This window comes from Ixodes scapularis, unplaced genomic scaffold (assembly GCF_016920785.2).
Source record: "Ixodes scapularis isolate PalLabHiFi unplaced genomic scaffold, ASM1692078v2 PGA_scaffold3__209_contigs__length_174095766, whole genome shotgun sequence".
In the NCBI taxonomy this organism is placed as follows: domain Eukaryota; kingdom Metazoa; phylum Arthropoda; class Arachnida; order Ixodida; family Ixodidae; genus Ixodes; species Ixodes scapularis.
This window is the reverse complement of record NW_024609868.1, coordinates 79,265,866-79,283,289: the sequence shown is the minus strand read 5'-3', so window position 1 is coordinate 79,283,289 and position 17,424 is coordinate 79,265,866. Positions and strand designations below refer to the sequence as shown.

At 45.6% G+C, this 17,424-nt stretch overlaps 1 protein-coding gene across 2 annotated transcripts in view; it reads left to right on the top strand.

Moving 5' to 3' along the window:
• The window catches only part of LOC8050669, a 51,307-nt gene extending 33,987 nt beyond the window's left edge, over positions 1–17,320 (top strand). For both annotated transcript variants that reach the window (XM_029994088.4, XM_040221318.3), the window contains 3 exons: positions 11,813–11,864; positions 11,929–11,971; positions 13,907–17,320. In XM_029994088.4, the coding sequence (XP_029849948.2) occupies positions 11,813–11,864; positions 11,929–11,971; positions 13,907–14,529 (718 nt within the window). In that variant the 3' untranslated portion in view covers positions 14,530–17,320. The remainder of the gene's footprint in view (positions 1–11,812; positions 11,865–11,928; positions 11,972–13,906) is intronic.
• The last annotated feature ends 104 nt before the right edge of the window (positions 17,321–17,424 follow it).

Here is a 17,424-nt window from a genome sequence, read left to right as displayed (position 1 = left end):
TACGAACAAGCAGTTCCCCCTCCTCTGCCTGAACATTACGTTGCTAAAAATATTGTACTTAGAGCTCCACGATAGGAAGCTGCCTATGCCGAAGGACACATCCCCCAAGTCTATGTTGTTACGAAGTGGATATTTTGCCGGCAGCCGGCAAAACCTGAAAAAAGATTGCCGGCAGTTGTCCTCTATTGGGTCTCGTATAAAATGAGTTGTCAAAACGACTATTTATAGCTGCAGAGTAGCCCAGTGCAAAGGTGTCCGCTTCACACGCAGCGGACCCAAGTTTGATCCTGAGTGTGGCATAATGTTGTTTTTTTTTTTTGTCAAACATTTCACAATATTTATAAATTTCTCTTTTACAATTATCACTGAAAAAAACTAATGTTGTGGACGAAGCGTCGCTGAACTAAATTTTATGGGTCTCTCTTTTTTAGCACCTGCAAACTCGATGCAGTCACTTTCCATAAGGAACATATAAATCGGGTAGCGTCCACTTTCCGAGGTGCCACTGTTCTGCAGAGCCATTGGTCCTGATTCCGTTGATTTTTCGGAAACTTGTGCAGACTCTGCTGCACAATGCCACTTTCAGATGTAGAACGTGTGAGGCAGCTTTCCACTCAACATCTTGGGGGCATTCTTTTTGGAGCTGATCACGGGCATTCACCATGGGCACTCACTACTCATTTCCAACTCTTCAGTGTACAAAACAACTCATCTTGAAGTGCAGAACAGCGAGTGGAACAAACATACCTGCAAAGCAATCGCACGGCAAACGGTACCCGCAATGCGTGTCAACAATGTCAACTGCTGCGCACAACAAAACAAAGCAAACAAAAATTTAGAAAAAAAAATGTGGTTGGATATAGCTACATGATTTCCGGCACTCTCTCCTCTATACTTCTCCGACCTCCGTGCACAGGTCTCGGTTTCGGTTTCCAGCAGTTGCGTTTCTTGGATTTATTAATATATGTGACTCTGTAGCAAAATACTAAATGGCTAGTCTTCTGACACCATGTTGAATCGCGTCGTCGCCATGCTCCAATTCAAGACCATAAATTTGGGCTCTGCGCACGCCCCGTGTGCAACACGTAACGCTAACGCAAACACACAGTGCTTGCGTTCGCTCTACGCAATACTAAAACTCACTACTCTTTCACTGGTTTGCAACGCCAACAAAACATGCTGCTGTGAGTGGAAATGCAAGCGGGTAGGCATTCTTCCGAACTGCAAAGACTGAGATTGAAAAAAAGTATGGCGCGTAAAAGTTATAAATGTTCTGGTAAAATTGGTAATTAAAAAAAAAAAAAGGGAACAGAATCTGTTTGTTTGTTTGTTTGTTTGTTTGTTTCTTTCTTTCTTGAAGGGGGGGTGTCATTTGGTTCGGAAGGATTGGCGGTGACTGGAAGTTCTGTCGATTGCCAAAAGTCGCGACCTTCATAGCACCATATGCTTTACCCACAAGTAATGTAATCTTACATGGATATCTCAGATTAGCTCGAATGTTTTCATTGACTTTGGACTTTTTATTTGATAACTTGTTAGTTAAAAATACTGCTATGACACCAGTGATGATAATTTGTACAATTTTGATTGCCATACTTGTTTGCACATTTGAAATTAGATTATAAGGAACAAATTACATTAGAGCTTGGAGAACTATGTAATTGTAATATTATTATTAATACAAATTGTGGCAATGTAGGCAGGTCTCTTTTTGTTTTCTTTTTAGCATATGAAAAACTGACATCGTTATCAAGATAAACAGTCAAACACTGTATGTAATATAAAGTCCTATATGTCACGCATTGCTTTGAAAAACACACACTTCTGCTCTCTGACTAGACCTGTGCGCCGCCGCGCCGCGCCGCCGCCGCCGCCTGTTTTGCTCTCGCCGCCCTGCGCCGCCGCCGGAATCCCCAGAGCCAGCACGCCGCCGCCGCCGCACAATAAACTCGGCGCGCCGCCAACGCCGCCATCGCTTTTTTTTTTTTTTTTTTTTTTGGGGGGGGGGGGGTATTGGTGTTTTTTTTTTTTTCTGCTTCTGTATGAGTTTTACCTACTATATTAAGCATAAAAAATGAATAGGTACACTGGTGTCTGTATGCTTTTTTCCTTTCATTTTTACTCCTGTAAATATATCAATAAATGTAGAAGTTCCATAGAAAACGGAGACACGGAACGATAAAAAAACGGACAAAACAACAAGTCTCAAACACAGTTTCTAGTTTATTTGAACAACGAACGTTGTTACATATACCTCGAAACCCTCACCACCAAAAAGGAAACACCTCCTCTTCACTAGGTCACCGAGAGCCGTACATTCAGACAGAACCCATATGACCAACCAGCCACCCTGATGACCTCGCTTGAGGGCTGACCAGCCACATGCGATAACAGGCAACTCCAGCTCCAGCACAGCCCTTACAATTCTTAGAAAACGCATAAAACAAGAACTTATAGAGACACACACAAAAAAAAAAAACGCTTCATATCATTGTTTAATGCCAAGGACGGTGTGCTTACACAATTACCAGAGGTCAAAATACGCATGGTCTCCCTCAGAACTCTCCTACCACTGCTGATTGTTGGGCGAGTTGGTATTGTGCGTGAGAAAACATGATTGCGCTTTAAGACATAGACAGAGGAAGAACACCACAGAGCGCTTACTTTAAACTGATTTAATCCAAGAGCCTCAGCGTAGATACACACTGCGTCACTGCACCACATCTCAACCAATCCGTGGCCCCGCCGCGGACCGCAAATACACTATCTCTTTTTCTGCAAAGTCAATTGAAACCACGCATGACTGCGGGTGAAAACCATTATTTGCTTCTTCCACTGTTCTCGCTAGGCACACAGATAAGACTGTTAGAGAGATAATTGAGGCGGACGCCATCAATAGTTCCGGCACGTGTTGTGAACGTATTTTTTCTGGCACCCCTGAGGACCACCCGAAAAGGAGGTTAACCTTTCTAATTTGTGCTGAGCTTTGAAAACTAAATTTGCACAGATCCTCTCTGCCACTGATATAAAGTTATGAGAGATTCCAAGGTAGTTGGACACACACACAACATTCTTTACAACCGGCTTTTTTCCCCACAGGAGCCGGATTAAACGTACGTTCCTCCTTACACCTTGAGCAACTGTAACAATCCCATACTGGTGCAATTGTTAAAATGGTTGTGAACGAAAATTGAGCTTGGCAAAAGGTCTTGACGGTTTTTATCCAGAAATGCCTGACAGAAGTGGAGCAACAGTCGATTGTCACTCAAAAACTCTGAGCAATTCATTGAAATATTGAATCCGCATCATGGAAGAAGGTGCAATGTGACAACTGTAGACATCAAGGACTTCTCTATGGATAAGTCGGAGCTCTTAATAAGGGTCAGGAGGTAGTGTGATGAAGTTGCAGTCTGCCACTGGGATTGACGTAGATAGTTTTATCAGCATTCTGGAGTTTCATTTAGAGTCCACTGCCGTAGACTTTGTTGGTTCTCTTTTTATTCAAAAACAGGGTCTGTGTATCCGGTCGTGAATTGCTCCAGTGTTGTCCGAGATTTTTTTTTTTTAACGAGACTTATGTTCACGTTGACACGGTTGTGCAGTCCTTGTCGATTGGACCGCACAGCCTTGCCACCGCAACAGTCGAATTAAGTACTTATAGACCTATACTGTTGCACACGGAAAAGGGCCTGTGCTGGAGGTACGGCAAGGAATCAGCCAAGCCTCTGTTGGCAGCTGACAGCTGTCACTTGAAAATAGTTACGAGTGGTGTAATTGCGTCTGCGATGGATTACGCCTGTAAAGAATCCCGTATGTTTTGGGTTGGTGAGGCAGTTGAGTTGCAAAAGATGCGTCGTTTGGAAGCGTGCCATCACCACGATGTAATTGTTAGGGCTGTGCTCAAGGTGCTGAAGGTTTAATCCTGCTCCCGTGGAAAAGGCGGTTGTGAAGAATGTTGTGTGTGTGCCTTACTACCATGGAATCTCTCATAACTTTATGTCAGTGGCAAAGAGGTTTGGTGTAAATTTAGGTTTTAAAGCTCAGCACAAATTATAAAGGTTAGCCCCTTTCTGGGGCTCCTCAGGGGTGTGAGAAAAAAAACATAAAAACCCAGATGTAACTTGTCACGTAGGAGTGGTGTATGGGACCCTCTCATTTCGTCGAAACTCGTTTCGTGGAATTACGTATCCTAGACAACCTTTCATGGGCACACGTTTCACGGACACACGTTTTGTCGACACGATCGTTTCATCGACACTCGTTAAGCGAATTGCACGCTGTAGGGACATCTCGTCACGCGTGTATCATATTAGTAAGGGTTCTGATGGAGTTGCCTGTTATCGCATGTTACTGATCAGTCATCAAGCGGGGTCGTCTGGGTGGCAGGTTGGTGTGACCATGAATCATTTGGATCTGTCTGATGAGTGTCCGGCTTTCAGTGAACTACACTCTAAAAAAAGGGTGTATTCTCACACCCTTTGTCCCATATAAGACACCCCAAAACTTCAGACGTCGATCTGACAGTACTAACTTTCACAAGAGGCTTAAAAGCCGTGTGGTACAACTTATTAAAATAGCTAATGTATGTTTTACTGACTACAAAAAAAAATTATAATAATCGGGGTTTTCTTGGCCCTACTGCAAAACCTCAGTGTTTTCTTTCTGTGGTCTTTGGTACGTACTTCAGGTATTTAATAATTGTTACATCGCTCCATTATCAAGCCCCTCGTAAAATGTATGGCCGTCTGTGCGCTGTGCGTCGAACTAAAGTTTTGGGGTGCGTTATATGAGACAAAAGGGTGTATGGTGATACCCTTTATTTAAAGAGTTATTTTTTGGTGGTGAGGGTTTTGACTCTTGACGTATATATAAGAGCGTTCGTTGTTCAAGTAAACTATACCCGTTTTTCCAAGAAAAAAAAAATTTTGAGCATTTTTTTATTTATTTATTTATTAAAGTACCCTCAGGGCCCAAAGGCATTACAGAGGGGCACATACATGAAACAAAGATGTTCGTATACGCGACGCAAAGTCTTACGAGATTTGGTCGTCGGAGAAAAAAGTGATGATTTTGGCGCTGCAACGTGCACGTCTTGATATTATATATATTAGAATCCAGCATCATATATCTTAATTCTCCACATAAAGGTGGAAATTAGTAATGGTTCGTGAGGAGTCGGACTCTTTTTACCAGAGTTCTTGACGTGAAAACGGGTGTAAAAGTTGTGTTTGAGACTTGTCTTGTCCGTTATTTTTATCGTTCCGTGTCTCCCGTTACTATGGAAGTTCTTCACCAGCTCGCCTGTGTTTTTAAAGTGTTATAACGAATTAAACGGAATGAACGGTTTTGTAGACTGCAACACGATTTAATGAAAACTTTGTGAAATAATTTGATGCAAGCTGGGCTATAGACCATTCCATTTAGCGCTCCCTGGCCGGCACCATTTTGTTCGACTGCAGCGCCCTCTCCACACATCCGGGAAGTTCAGCGGGTTCGGCGGGGTAAAACGAGAGAGAGGGCACGCCGCCGACTCCGCTAGCAGACGACAAACCGGGAGGTTGCCGTTCTCCATCTTTGGGCTGTATCGGCGGGCTCTACCGAACACCGAACTCTTGCTCGTGGCTGCCGTTGTAAAGTGGTTCGCGTTCTTAGGATAGTTGTGGCTACTCCGAAATTAGCCTACAGCTCTCTGTTGTTCTATTTTGCTAAATGATAAACTAGCATATCTTTTTTCCGTTACTTAAATAGCAGTTGAGTCAGCCGGCAGTACTACCCTCAACTACTGCGTGTATAGGGTGTTTTCACTGACGTAATTTCGTCCACCATTTTGTTGTTCCGATTTGTCTGGCGTGTGCCAAACTCGAGCATTTCAAGGATTTACATGCCGTCTCGTATGCGTAGAGCACTGCTGACATCATTTCAACCGGTTACGATGTAATCCTTCAATGTAGTAAATTTGTTTGAAAAAGCAAACTAACAACAAAATGGCGGATTGACGTCATGTGCAAACAACCTATTGCAGCAGGAGAGCACGTTTTTATTTATTATTTCAGACTTCCACTCATGGTCGCTAAAGGCCTACACCAGTACGAACTTTTGTATAGTAAAAAAAGTACAGCAACCGGATTTTCTTTTCGCCAAAGAGACCGGCCAATCTGACACAGTTTTCCCTATTTTTGTTTTTTATTTGCACGCAGGTAACGGCGCAATTGGACCCTGCGAGTCTTTTTATCTAGCATAGTATTACACGATAACTGGCATACCAAAATTTGCGCATCTGCGCTTGAAAGTTCCAAAATGACGCGATTTTAAACAGAGTTTGCACGCCAGCCGGACGCTAGCTACAGCCCACTCGGCGGAGTGGACGGCTTGCGGGGGAGAGGGGGAGTGCATTTTTTTTCTCTTTTACCCTCTCTGCTATGACCCTAATGGAACGGTCTATATTCGCGTCCGTTTTCAGGCTTCTTTCAAACGCATTTTATTTTGATCCACACGCCTGGCTTGCTCCTGACACATCGTGTTTCTAGGGGTCCTCCTCTCTCGTTTTCACGCCGAGATCCAGCATCGGGGGTCGAAGTCGAGCCCCCATCCGGTCGGGTCGGGGAGGCTCTCCTTACGGGTCTTTGCCGCCAGCGTATTTGCTTACACTCCCGAGCTCAAAATCCTTGCGCCCTCGCACATTTTGTTAATGTTGTCATGATCCTCTCGTTATGCGTCTAGCCATCGTGGAGGGCGGCGTCGGCGTGATGCGCTTGTAATCGGAGGATCTGCCGCGGTGCAAGGCGAGTTGGTTGAAATCGAAGTCAATCACTGCAGGTTGTTCGTGAAAAAAAAAAAAAAAAGAGCTATTGTGCGGCAGCTTGGCGGCAATCCGGTGTGCCTTGCGGGGTAAACCCGGAAATGGTGTAGGTTTGATTGTTCACGTTGGTGATGACTTAAGTGACAACGTACGGTCCGTGGAAAAGCAGGCCAAGTTTCGAAGTAGGTAGGCCGTTCGTGTACCATACCCTGTCCCTGACGCTGTATGGAGCTGGTCGATGTTTTGCATCGTAGGAGGAACGCTTCATGCCGTGAAGGTAAGCGAGGTTCGCGTTTGCAGCGTTGCAGTTCGCGCGAACGTCGCCGACCTCGTCCGGAAAGGGGTATCCACACGAAGGAGAAATCCGCTCTTTTCCTCCGCGGAGCGCGCATTACGTGACACATACGTCATCCCTTTTTGACGCCTCGTGGTGCCGTTCTCTCGTTCTCCTCCGTGGCGGAGGCGCGGAGGCTTCGTACTCTTGGCATGAGAACTCCGCAGGTACACGCGGCGGAGCCGGGGACGGAGGTTCCCGGGTTGTGGACGTCACGAGATCCGTCCGCGGAGTTCTCCTTCGTGTGGATACCCCTGAAGCGGGGAAAATTCCATTGGTCGACGTGGCACAAAGTTGAACAGGAGTTCGAACGGTGATGTCTGGAGTCCGGCGTACGGCTGCTGGTTCACTTGAAAGCTGGTTGCCTGGAGGTAATTGATCCAATGGTCGATGTCGCGCCGTTGACGTTCTTTCGCGCAGACATGGAAGGATTTTTCCGTTGGCGCGTTCGACAAAGCCGTTAGCTTCGGGAGCGTAAAGTACTGTTAAGGGGTATCCACACGAAGGAGAACTCCGCGGACGGATGTCGTGACGTCAACATCCCAGGAAACTCCGTCCCCGGCTCCGCCGCGTGCACTTGCGGAGCTTTCGTGCTGTCAGGACAAAGCCTCCGCACCTCCGCCACGGAGGAGAACGCGCCGCGAGGCGTCAAAAAGGGTTGACGTATGTCTCACGTGATGCGCGATCCGCGGAGGAAAGGGGCGGATTTCTCCTTCGTGTGGATACCCCTTTAAGGGGTATCCACACGAAGGAGAACTCCGCGGACGGATGTCGTGACGTCAGCAACCCGGGAAACTCCGTCCCCGGCTCCGCCGCGCGCACTTGCAGAGTTCTCATGCTAAGAGTACGAAGCCTCCGCGCCTCCGCCACGGAGGAGAACGAGAGAACGGCGCCACGAGGCGTCAAAAAGGGATGACGTATGTGTCACATGATGCGCGCTCCGCGGAGGAAAGGAGCGGATTTCTCCTTCGTGTGGATACCCCTTTAGGGGTGCTCTGAATGTGCCTGTCGGCGAGGTACCGCGAAGCCGAACGAGAGGTTAGGACCCTGTCGTTGTCGGTGATGACGGCTTGCGGCGTACCGAATGAGAGTACGAGTTCTATAAATCGAAGGACGTGCTCGGTCGACTTGTTAGGCACGGGACGCGCGACAAGCGCGTGGTGAGGTGGAACGCGGTGATAAAATACCTGTTGTCATCGGTCCTCGTCTTGCGGAGGATCTTGGGCCGCGGCTGCCACCGGCGACATATTCTCTTACAAACGAGACTAAATAAGACGCCGAAGTACCTGATTCATCTAACGGACGTACTCTTCACTGCGAAGGCAATGGCCAGAAAGCGAAAGCTCTAAAAAAAAAAAAATAAAAAGTGTTCCTTTTTATGGTATTTGCATTTTGGTTTGCAAATTCAAACGACTCTTTTCTCTCTCCCCCTCACTCTCTAATTTACACTCCTCCCCTCCCCTCCCTCTTCCGCGCCACGCCGCCGCCGATCCGTTGATCCCCGCGCCGTCAACACGCCGCCGCCGGAGGTACAAACACCGGCGCGCCGCCGCCGGCGATTTCTGACCGGCGCACAGGTCTATCTCTGACTCTCTAACTTAAAATCAGTCTCCTTTTTCTTTTTTTCTTCTTTTTTTTTGTAGTGAGAAGAGCAGTTTTTTATTTATATGTTTTGTGAACACATTCTAAACCCATCACCATGTGGCAGTATTCTGTAAAATTTGGTTGATTTTGTTATTCTTGGGCATGGAAATAATGCTAAAGCAATTAATCATTGAAATACTCCAAAACTCTCCAAAATAGTTGGAAGTGCCTCAATCAGACACGTATATCACAACTGAAGTTTCTGGGAACAACTTCTTTGGCTCAATAATTATGCTATGAGACACATCTTCAGTTATGAAAGAATCTGAAATTAATGCCTATATAGACCCGTTGCTCTCGGGCAGGGAGCGCGAGCGCGTCCACAAGGCGCGACCATGTTATGCTGGCAGCACCATCCAGGCGGCGCTGTAACGTTCGATTTTGCACGTGCTACGTTCAAATGCAAGCATCTGTCAGCATCTGTGCACGCGCAATGACAAAACGTCTAAAAAAAGAAAAACTAAAATAAAAAAGAATTATGCAGCTCGCGGCCTCTGCGTCCCATTAAACATTCCTTTCAGCTTTATGATTTTATTGCTTTCTTTCATAGATTCTTTGAGCCCGTATGTTTCACTATACGTGATAGCGAAGCTGAAGCTACTTGCAAAAGCATGTTCCCCAATGATGCTCGCACTGCACGGGCGCGCGTGCTTGGCAGGGACACTGAACGCTCGGAGCTTGCTCTTGTAGCCTTTGCTACGCTGGCCTTAGTGCCACTAAAGTCTTTAGCTGGCACTTATAATGGAACGGAGTACCAAAAAACTGTAGTGCGGAAGGGTAAGGACGCACATTCGAAACGCGAGCCAAATATTCTATTTTTCTCGCCTGGAGCGCTGCTCAAAACTTGAGAGCTACGTGCCTATTGAGAAATTAAATCCAAAATAGAAGTTAGTTTCGGTTTCGTTCCTGAATTAATACGTGCCTCGTGAACTAAATATGTATTACACATTTTTTAAACACTTTTTTTTTTTTTTCAGGATAAAGAGGTGATCTGTGCTCATAATACCCTAGCTTCCTCGTATAAGCCGGAATAGTTTGTGTCGCTCAGTACGAAGCCAGCACAGTAGACAGGCTCAGCAACTAGCACACTGGCACGCGTCTCCGATCCTCACTATGACCATTATTTTGGAAAACGAAGGGCACCACCTTTGGTGAATTGGAGTCGTAAATAGATGAAGGTGCACAAGGTTCCCCCCCCCCCCCCCCCCCCCCAGCAGTCTTCGTCTTTCTTTCTGCCTAATCCAGAAAGAATGGGATAATCTCCTCACCTCCCACCCCCAAAGCCAGCCCCTTTGTTTCTAGGTCAAGCGTCCAAAGATAAACTGAGCAAAAGACAAGGATGTTTTCTTAGAATTTTCAAACTTTTTCCCGTGTAGCTTTCCTCCTCAACTCATAAATCGCACATTGTACCAAACAGTTCAAGAAGATGATAAGGGGGTAGTCCCCTCTTGCTCAGACTATCGTTTGCCTACCCGGATACAGCCATCCTCCCCCTTGAAGATTAGCCCGTCGCTCAAAATTCAGACAAAAGTTGCTTCCCCCACCCCGTTCACCCTGAAGCTGACAGTGCGGTGGAAGCTACGTGATCGTTAGGCCAGCCACACTTTTGCCACGTGATCACGCTCTCGCACATACCCACGCGCAGAGAATGAGGTCAGGTGATGAAAAGGAGGCGGCTGATCGGTCTGGCAAGCGCGTAGCTCCCACCACAATGTCAGCTTAGGGGTGAAGGGAATAAGTGAGGTCCAATGTCGCGTGACGTGCGTTTGGACCCGGTAACGCGCTTTGGAGACTGCGGATGTATCACAGTGAAAAGGCAGAGAGCTTACGAAGGGAAGGAGGTACGAAATAGTCTGCTGTGTTTTCAAATTTTCGTACTGAAAGTCAGGCTTTTGTCTTTCTATATTTTTTTCTTTTGGCCCACTGAACAATGTGCTATTAGTAAAACCCCAATCTAAATTGATTTATCTCAGCTGAAATTCGTTTCGTGGGCCCTTTAATGGTAATTTGTTTGACATTTTGCGAGCACTTTTTTAGAAAGTAGGTTTGCATATCTCGGAGACTGGGCAGAAATTCTGCGCAACCCTCACACTCGCGGCCTTTTCTTCTAAAATGGGCCTACTGATGGGGAAATTCGCACTGCATCAATGTTTGAACGACAGAAAAGAACATTCTCTATGTCCTCGTACGATGTCTTCCGCATACTTATTGGTCTGTGGCAAGTATCTGACTAGATGCATTAAAGATGTTTGCGTATTCTCTCTCTTATCCCTCTCTGTGACAAAGCTTCCTACCTTGACAGCATCTTAAAACTTTTTCTTTTCCTTCGATATCCTTGAAAGCGTAAACTTTGAGATGCCAAACTTCTTGGTGATTTCAGTCTTCGAGGGATCGCTGCAATCCAGCTCTTGGATCATCTTCACTTTTGTTGCAAGCAAAAGCGCTTAGTGTAGTAGTTGTATTTTCACTCCTTCCATGTCAACACAAAAGCTTGTAAGCAGAAACTGGCAGCCACGATGGGATTTCTGACGACTGGCAAGCTAAACGTGACTACCGTGACATGCAGCAAGGAGTTTATGACGTTAACTCTAATGGCATGCAAAACAGTGGATTGGATTGCTTTGAGTACAGCTACTCTGGGCTATTGAGTTTCCTCATGATTGCTTGACTGCCGCGGCCATCTCGAGTGTCCACAGGGTAATTTCGGTTTCTGTCCTCTTTAACCGATGTTTGGATTATCCTAAAAATTTTAGCATTACATAAAGAGGAAGCCAACCAAAGTAGTGCAATTTTCGTTTAGCCGAGTTTCGTTTAATGGGAGTCCACTGTGGTTATATTCATTTGCTAAATATTGGAATACTGCTAATGCTTTGTTTCCTCCTTGGAGGGTGTTTTATGTTTACAGTATAGATTACCCGATAGGAGGTAAAACACAAACCTTGGATGTTCATCCGAGAGCATGGAGCTTGTCTGTGCCAAACTACATTTATACTACAATTTATTTTTTAACCAGTCTTGAATACTTTTTGTTACAGACCTTCCTCACAGGTCAAGCTGGTTTCCATGACCGCTGAAAAGCTGCGAAATGTGAGTTGCTGCCTCTACACAACGTCGCTTTTTTTTTAAGCTAAATTCCTTTCCTTTTCTTTAGCTGAATCGAACAGCAGGTCACCACGAGTCATGGAACGAAGGCAGTAAGTCCTTTTTTCAACTCTCTGTTAGCTTGTTTCAAGTTGCATTTTATACCAGTTACAAAACGATTGCAAATAATATTTTTGCAGGAGAATATGGCTTCACTTAGTCTTTCAGTCTGCTTTGTCACTGCATTGAATCTGTGAGCTTAAAGCCATTCCAACGTGCATGAAGCCTTAATATTCAAGTCCTTAAAGTTTGCAGCTTTTTTTTTTCCCCCATCTTGATGCATTGTTTCACTTTTGTAGCAAACTACAGATTTGTGGGCATTTTAAATTATTTTTAAAAATCATAGCATTCCAAGTTTTCTATTAGATAATTGACATTCCATTTTTCGCTTTTTTTATGTGAGCATTTATTTTGTGTGGGTGGGTGTTAAGATGTGAGCTAACACATGCCAAACTTTCCCTATGCAGTCGAGCCCAATTTGGTCAAACCCAGATATTTCTAAATATTTTCTTTTTCAAACACCTTAAAAATCTTATATGAAAGTATAGGCACCTTATGTATCCTTATTGATAAAATCTTCTCCCGGGACATTCTATACTACATCATACCGTGCGCCACGTCCCTGTTGTTGCACAGTTTACACACCCTGACGACAAATTACTCCTGCCATGGCAGCAAAAGGCGCAAAGCGGCAGAAAAAGAAAACAACACTTCAGCTCCTTCCCTAATAAAATCTTTGGCTAGTCAAGTGTGTGGACAACGGTTGTACAGTTGCGCTTTGAGTGCTTTGTTCGTCTTTCATCATTTTTGTTTCGCCAGATCTGTTTTGCTGTTTTCCAGTTTTTTTTTTTTTTGCTTGTTTGACTTGTCTTTTTTAATAAACTGCCCCGAGATTTTTTTTTTTTTTTTTTTACAGCATCAGTTGTCAGTGGCTTGTTCCCCGTTTTTTTTTATGGCGTTAGCGTAATCGAAAAGCTCCCCGCTAAATTTAGTGGAAAAATTGGCGTCACGTGACCTATGCACTGATTAAGCTTCGCCGCTAAACCATTTATTCATCAACAATGTATCAACGCGAAATCAGTGCAGCGTCATTCCAATGTGAGGTCACCATCCGATGCACAATTGGCGCAATGTCAATCGATCATCGTCGTATCGTCAAATAAGCAGCACAGGTGACACTGTCTAAACAAATCACGTCGTGTGATCTTCACGCAATTTTTTTATATTTTCGTGTTTCTTCGCTGGTGTTGTAGAGCTTGCGACCACGCGCACGTCTAAGCCACTGAGTTTTATGCTTGCATTCTTTAGGACATGCTTCGAAGGCTCTTGAGGTTGAAGAACCCTCAGCCCACTCCAATTAACTTTATAGACTTCATACACAGGGTGTTTTAGGGATGACCAAAAGTGACTGACTTGGTGGTTAGGACGGGTACTCAGGACGTTTATTATTGAAACCATATCTTTATCTGTACTGACTAAAAAGTTAATTATTCAAAATAGAATCGAGCACTAAATTGTCCAAAAAGCTGCATGCCTTCCTAAATGGGACCTTTCACAGTGACCAATACATTGTGAGCTTTTTTTCCTGCCTATTGCGAGGTTTCCCCAGGGGAAGTTTGGCCAGCATTCTATGAAACATGTTTATAATAAGAACACTGATTCGGGCAAGTAAAATATAAATTGCTTCATGGCTAAATAAAGCTAAAACATAAATGACTTGTGGTTTGCCATTGAAAAAAAAAAAAAAAGAGACTAAACTAATTGCTTGTTTGGCGTTCATTCCTCATGTACCTCTTTCATTATTCCAACTTTATCTCTGGCTACATAATCAGTACCTTCTATTGTTCCTTCAATCTTTGCAAAGAAATTTTGGTATCACTGTGCAATACAGGTCTATACCCCATATTGCGGTATTGCACCATAGAATCCGACAGAGGCGCGTGCGCCGCATACTGTCACTGCAAGTGTGCCGATTTTCTTCCCCCAAGATCCCCGGCCACAGCCCCCGCACACCGAGCTCCTGGCCGTCAACGCCTCGGACAGGCGCACACTTGTGCCCCGCGGCCGTTTCTACCTGCGCGGCACCCTGGCCGACTTTGGGTGTGACGGCACCCACGAGTTGCGTCCGCTGCCCAACATGAAGCAGGCCTCTGCCCGCACGCTGGCCAAGATCTTCTGCTCGTTTCTCAACACGTGGCGCCCGTGCACCATCTACTACGGCATCACACGGGACCACTTCGTGCGCGGGGTGGCCGTGAACCACGAGGAGCGGGACGGCCTCCGCCGGGGTGTCGACTTCATGGTGGGCAACCTGCGGCCGCACCTGACCTCATCGAGCTACTCGGTCGAGTTCGTGCCGGTCCTGCGGTCGCCCGAAGATCCGCCGGAGTCCTCCTTCAAGTCGGTGATGGAGGTGCGGGTGTGCGGGGTGCCGCAGACAGTGTACACAACGTCGGACGGCGAGTGTTTCTTGCGGGAGGGCAGCTGCACGTACCAGGCCACCACCCACAACATGCGCAGCTGGGTTGCCAGGCAGGAGGAGGAGCACTACGTCTCGGGGGGGGGCCCCGGGGGCGATCAAGGGAATGGAGAAGAGCGGCCTGCTGCTTAGGGGCGAAGGAGCGAGCCTCTGAGACACGTGTGCGGCGTTTCTGTCGATGAAGTGGACGTCCCGGAATCGTGGTAGGTTTTGTTGGATTCTCTCATCTGCCCGGAGCAACGGTTGCGGACGGGGGCCCTCCGACTTTAGCACGTAGTGCTGCTGTGGACCTGGCACCCGAGAAGCTATGAGGTCGCACTTGCGGCTCCTGCTTCCGTCGGGCAGAAGAATACGTGGAGTGTGGAGTTCAATTTTCATCATTGTTGTCAGAGTTTAGAATTAGGCAAATGGGAACTCTTTTTTGTGATATCTGTTTGGTCTTATATTTTTCCTATTTTGGGTTTTGTTCCCATTTGCAATGGAATCTTGTTAGCTCTTCCAGCACTGCCACTGTGAGTTCCTCACATCCTGGTTCTTGATGTGTCTTGTCTTTCACCATTTCTGCATATTTGTCTTTTCATTCAATTCTTTAGTTGACATTTTTGTGTTCTTCTATCTATCCTATCAGCCTTCTTAGAGCTTGTAATATTGTTGTGGCATATTTATGGCCTTCGTCTTGAGGTAGCTCGATGGTTGTGTTTTTTTTGCCTTAGATGTCCCTTTTGTGTTCTCTTTCATGCATTTGTGCAACTCCACTATCACGTATGAGGGATGCTCAATAAGTTTTGCCTCCTGGGCTGTATCTTTTTTATTCAGTGATGGGATTAAAAGATATTACATTCAAATGAAGGTTGCAGTCCCCACCATTGGCAATGCACTTATGCCACCGGTGCACTATAGTCTCTGCTTGCTTTCGTAAAAGAACGAAGGTGACTCTTGATGAGACTGACGCTGCATGGATGCACTGCAGTTACAATATATGTAGCTCCACCCAGCTCACAGGTTAGACCTCATGCCATCAGACTTTTGTCTGTTTCCCAAGATGAAGGAACATCTGAAAAGAGTGCGGTTTGCGTCCGACAAAGAGGTCACTAATATTGTGTGCCGTTGGTATCATCAGCAGCCACCGTAATATTTTTTTACAAAGGCACGCAGAGGCTTGTGCAGTGATGGAAGTGCATAATTGCTGGTCGGTACTACGGTATATTGAAAAGTGATGTGTTTCTGGGAAACAGGAGATTTCAAATTTTAATTTGAACATATCTTTCAATTCCATTGCTAAATAAAAAAATTTACAGCCAAGGAGGCAAAACTCATTTAACAGCCCGCATTTATTTGGGTCTTGTCCTCCTTGAGGCACACCAATCCATTGGATGGGATTCCTTTGCAAAAGTCATTATTAGCCCAGTGTGCTCATTCTTCGCTAGGTAGTCATTTGCTGTGCATGTGTGAGCGAATCTAGTCCATCAAGTCATTGCTTTTTGCAGTGACTACTTTTGCATGGTTTAGTTACCAGACGTAAAAGAATTAACTCCCACGACGGTGCGTTTCAATAACGTGCCAAGCCCCAGGCTTCTGAACAAGATTTTGAAATGACGTATCTGCATCCCTGGAAAAATTTATTTGTCAATGCCATTTTTGTGTTAGATTGCTTTTAGCAGAATTATGGCACTAAGGGGAGTTGTTGGCATCAATATTTTTCTGGATCTGAATGAAATGCAGGGTTTGCAGGATTCTTTTTTCACAAGGAAGCTTCTCCTTAATTGAGAAGTGGATGGAGAAGTGCTTTCATATTACATCCCATTAGTTTCGTAGTGAAGTTTTCATGTGGATATGACACCATTGCATCAGCATGACATTTTCCTCCGATTTTATGTCCACAATAGCATTCATGTAGACCAGGGCCGTACCCAGAAAAAAATTTCGGGGGGGGTTTTCGGGGACAACGGCGGCCATTTTGAAAGTGTATGTGCATCGGTGGCATATAATGGAGAGTTACAGCAAACCGGAGAACCGGTCCCGGTTTGGTACCCGGTAGCCGACCGGCGCCACTGCGCGTGCGCAGAGGTGGAGATTAAAATAGACTGACTGCCAGTGCACCGACCAGGGCCGTACCCAGAAAAAAATTTCGGGGGGGGTCAGAACCCCCTAACCCCCCCCCCTGGTTACGGCCCTGATGTAGACACAAGTATGTCTCTTTCCTTCTTTTTTTTTATGCTGAAAGATTAGGAAGTATATGTATGAAGTACTATTGGGCCTCAATGAATTGTAAACAGCAGAGCACATGACTTTCGATATATGCTGAACCACCTGGGGGTCTCTGAGCTCGTCAGGGAAAAGGAAAATTTGGGAGTTTCATGTACCTAACCAACAAAGGGCGTCTGGCATGCCTTAGCGGAAGACTGGATTCATTTCGGTCACCTTGGGATCCTTTGACACGCAACCAAAATCTCTGTCTCTGCAATGAGCCTCTGTCAGACGATCGGAAAGAGTATGTGTCCCACCCAAACATTGACTTTGCACTCGGGTCCAACCTGCGCCTCCCGCTGGCCGGGTGTAGGCGACGTGAAAAATTCAGTGCTGCGGCCTTGCTATCTGGGAATTGCTGGTAGGACCTGCACCCTTGCAGCCTCCATCTCTGCTGCATATTTTTTTTTTTGAGTTCTCAGGAACCTTCAGGCAGTGCTGTATCAAAAGCCACATGCTCCGCTGTTTGCACTTCTTTAGGACTCGGTAGAACATATTTAAGTTTAATGAAAAAATTAGTTTTAGCATGGTAGTTTCCACGAGTAAATCCTGATTGCTGTGAAAAATAAAGTAATGGTGTTCAAAATTGTCGAAGAATTGACACTCGTGGTAGTGCATCATAAAACACCCAGTATGGTTTCGAACATTGCTTGAGCTTTATTGAAACATCCTAGAGAAACAGTGCAACTTTTGTACAGGGTATGTTGAAGGCATCGTCTTTCCGAGGACATGGGTAGATTTTTTTGTTTTTCGTTTTGACAAGTACATTATGAGACCCTG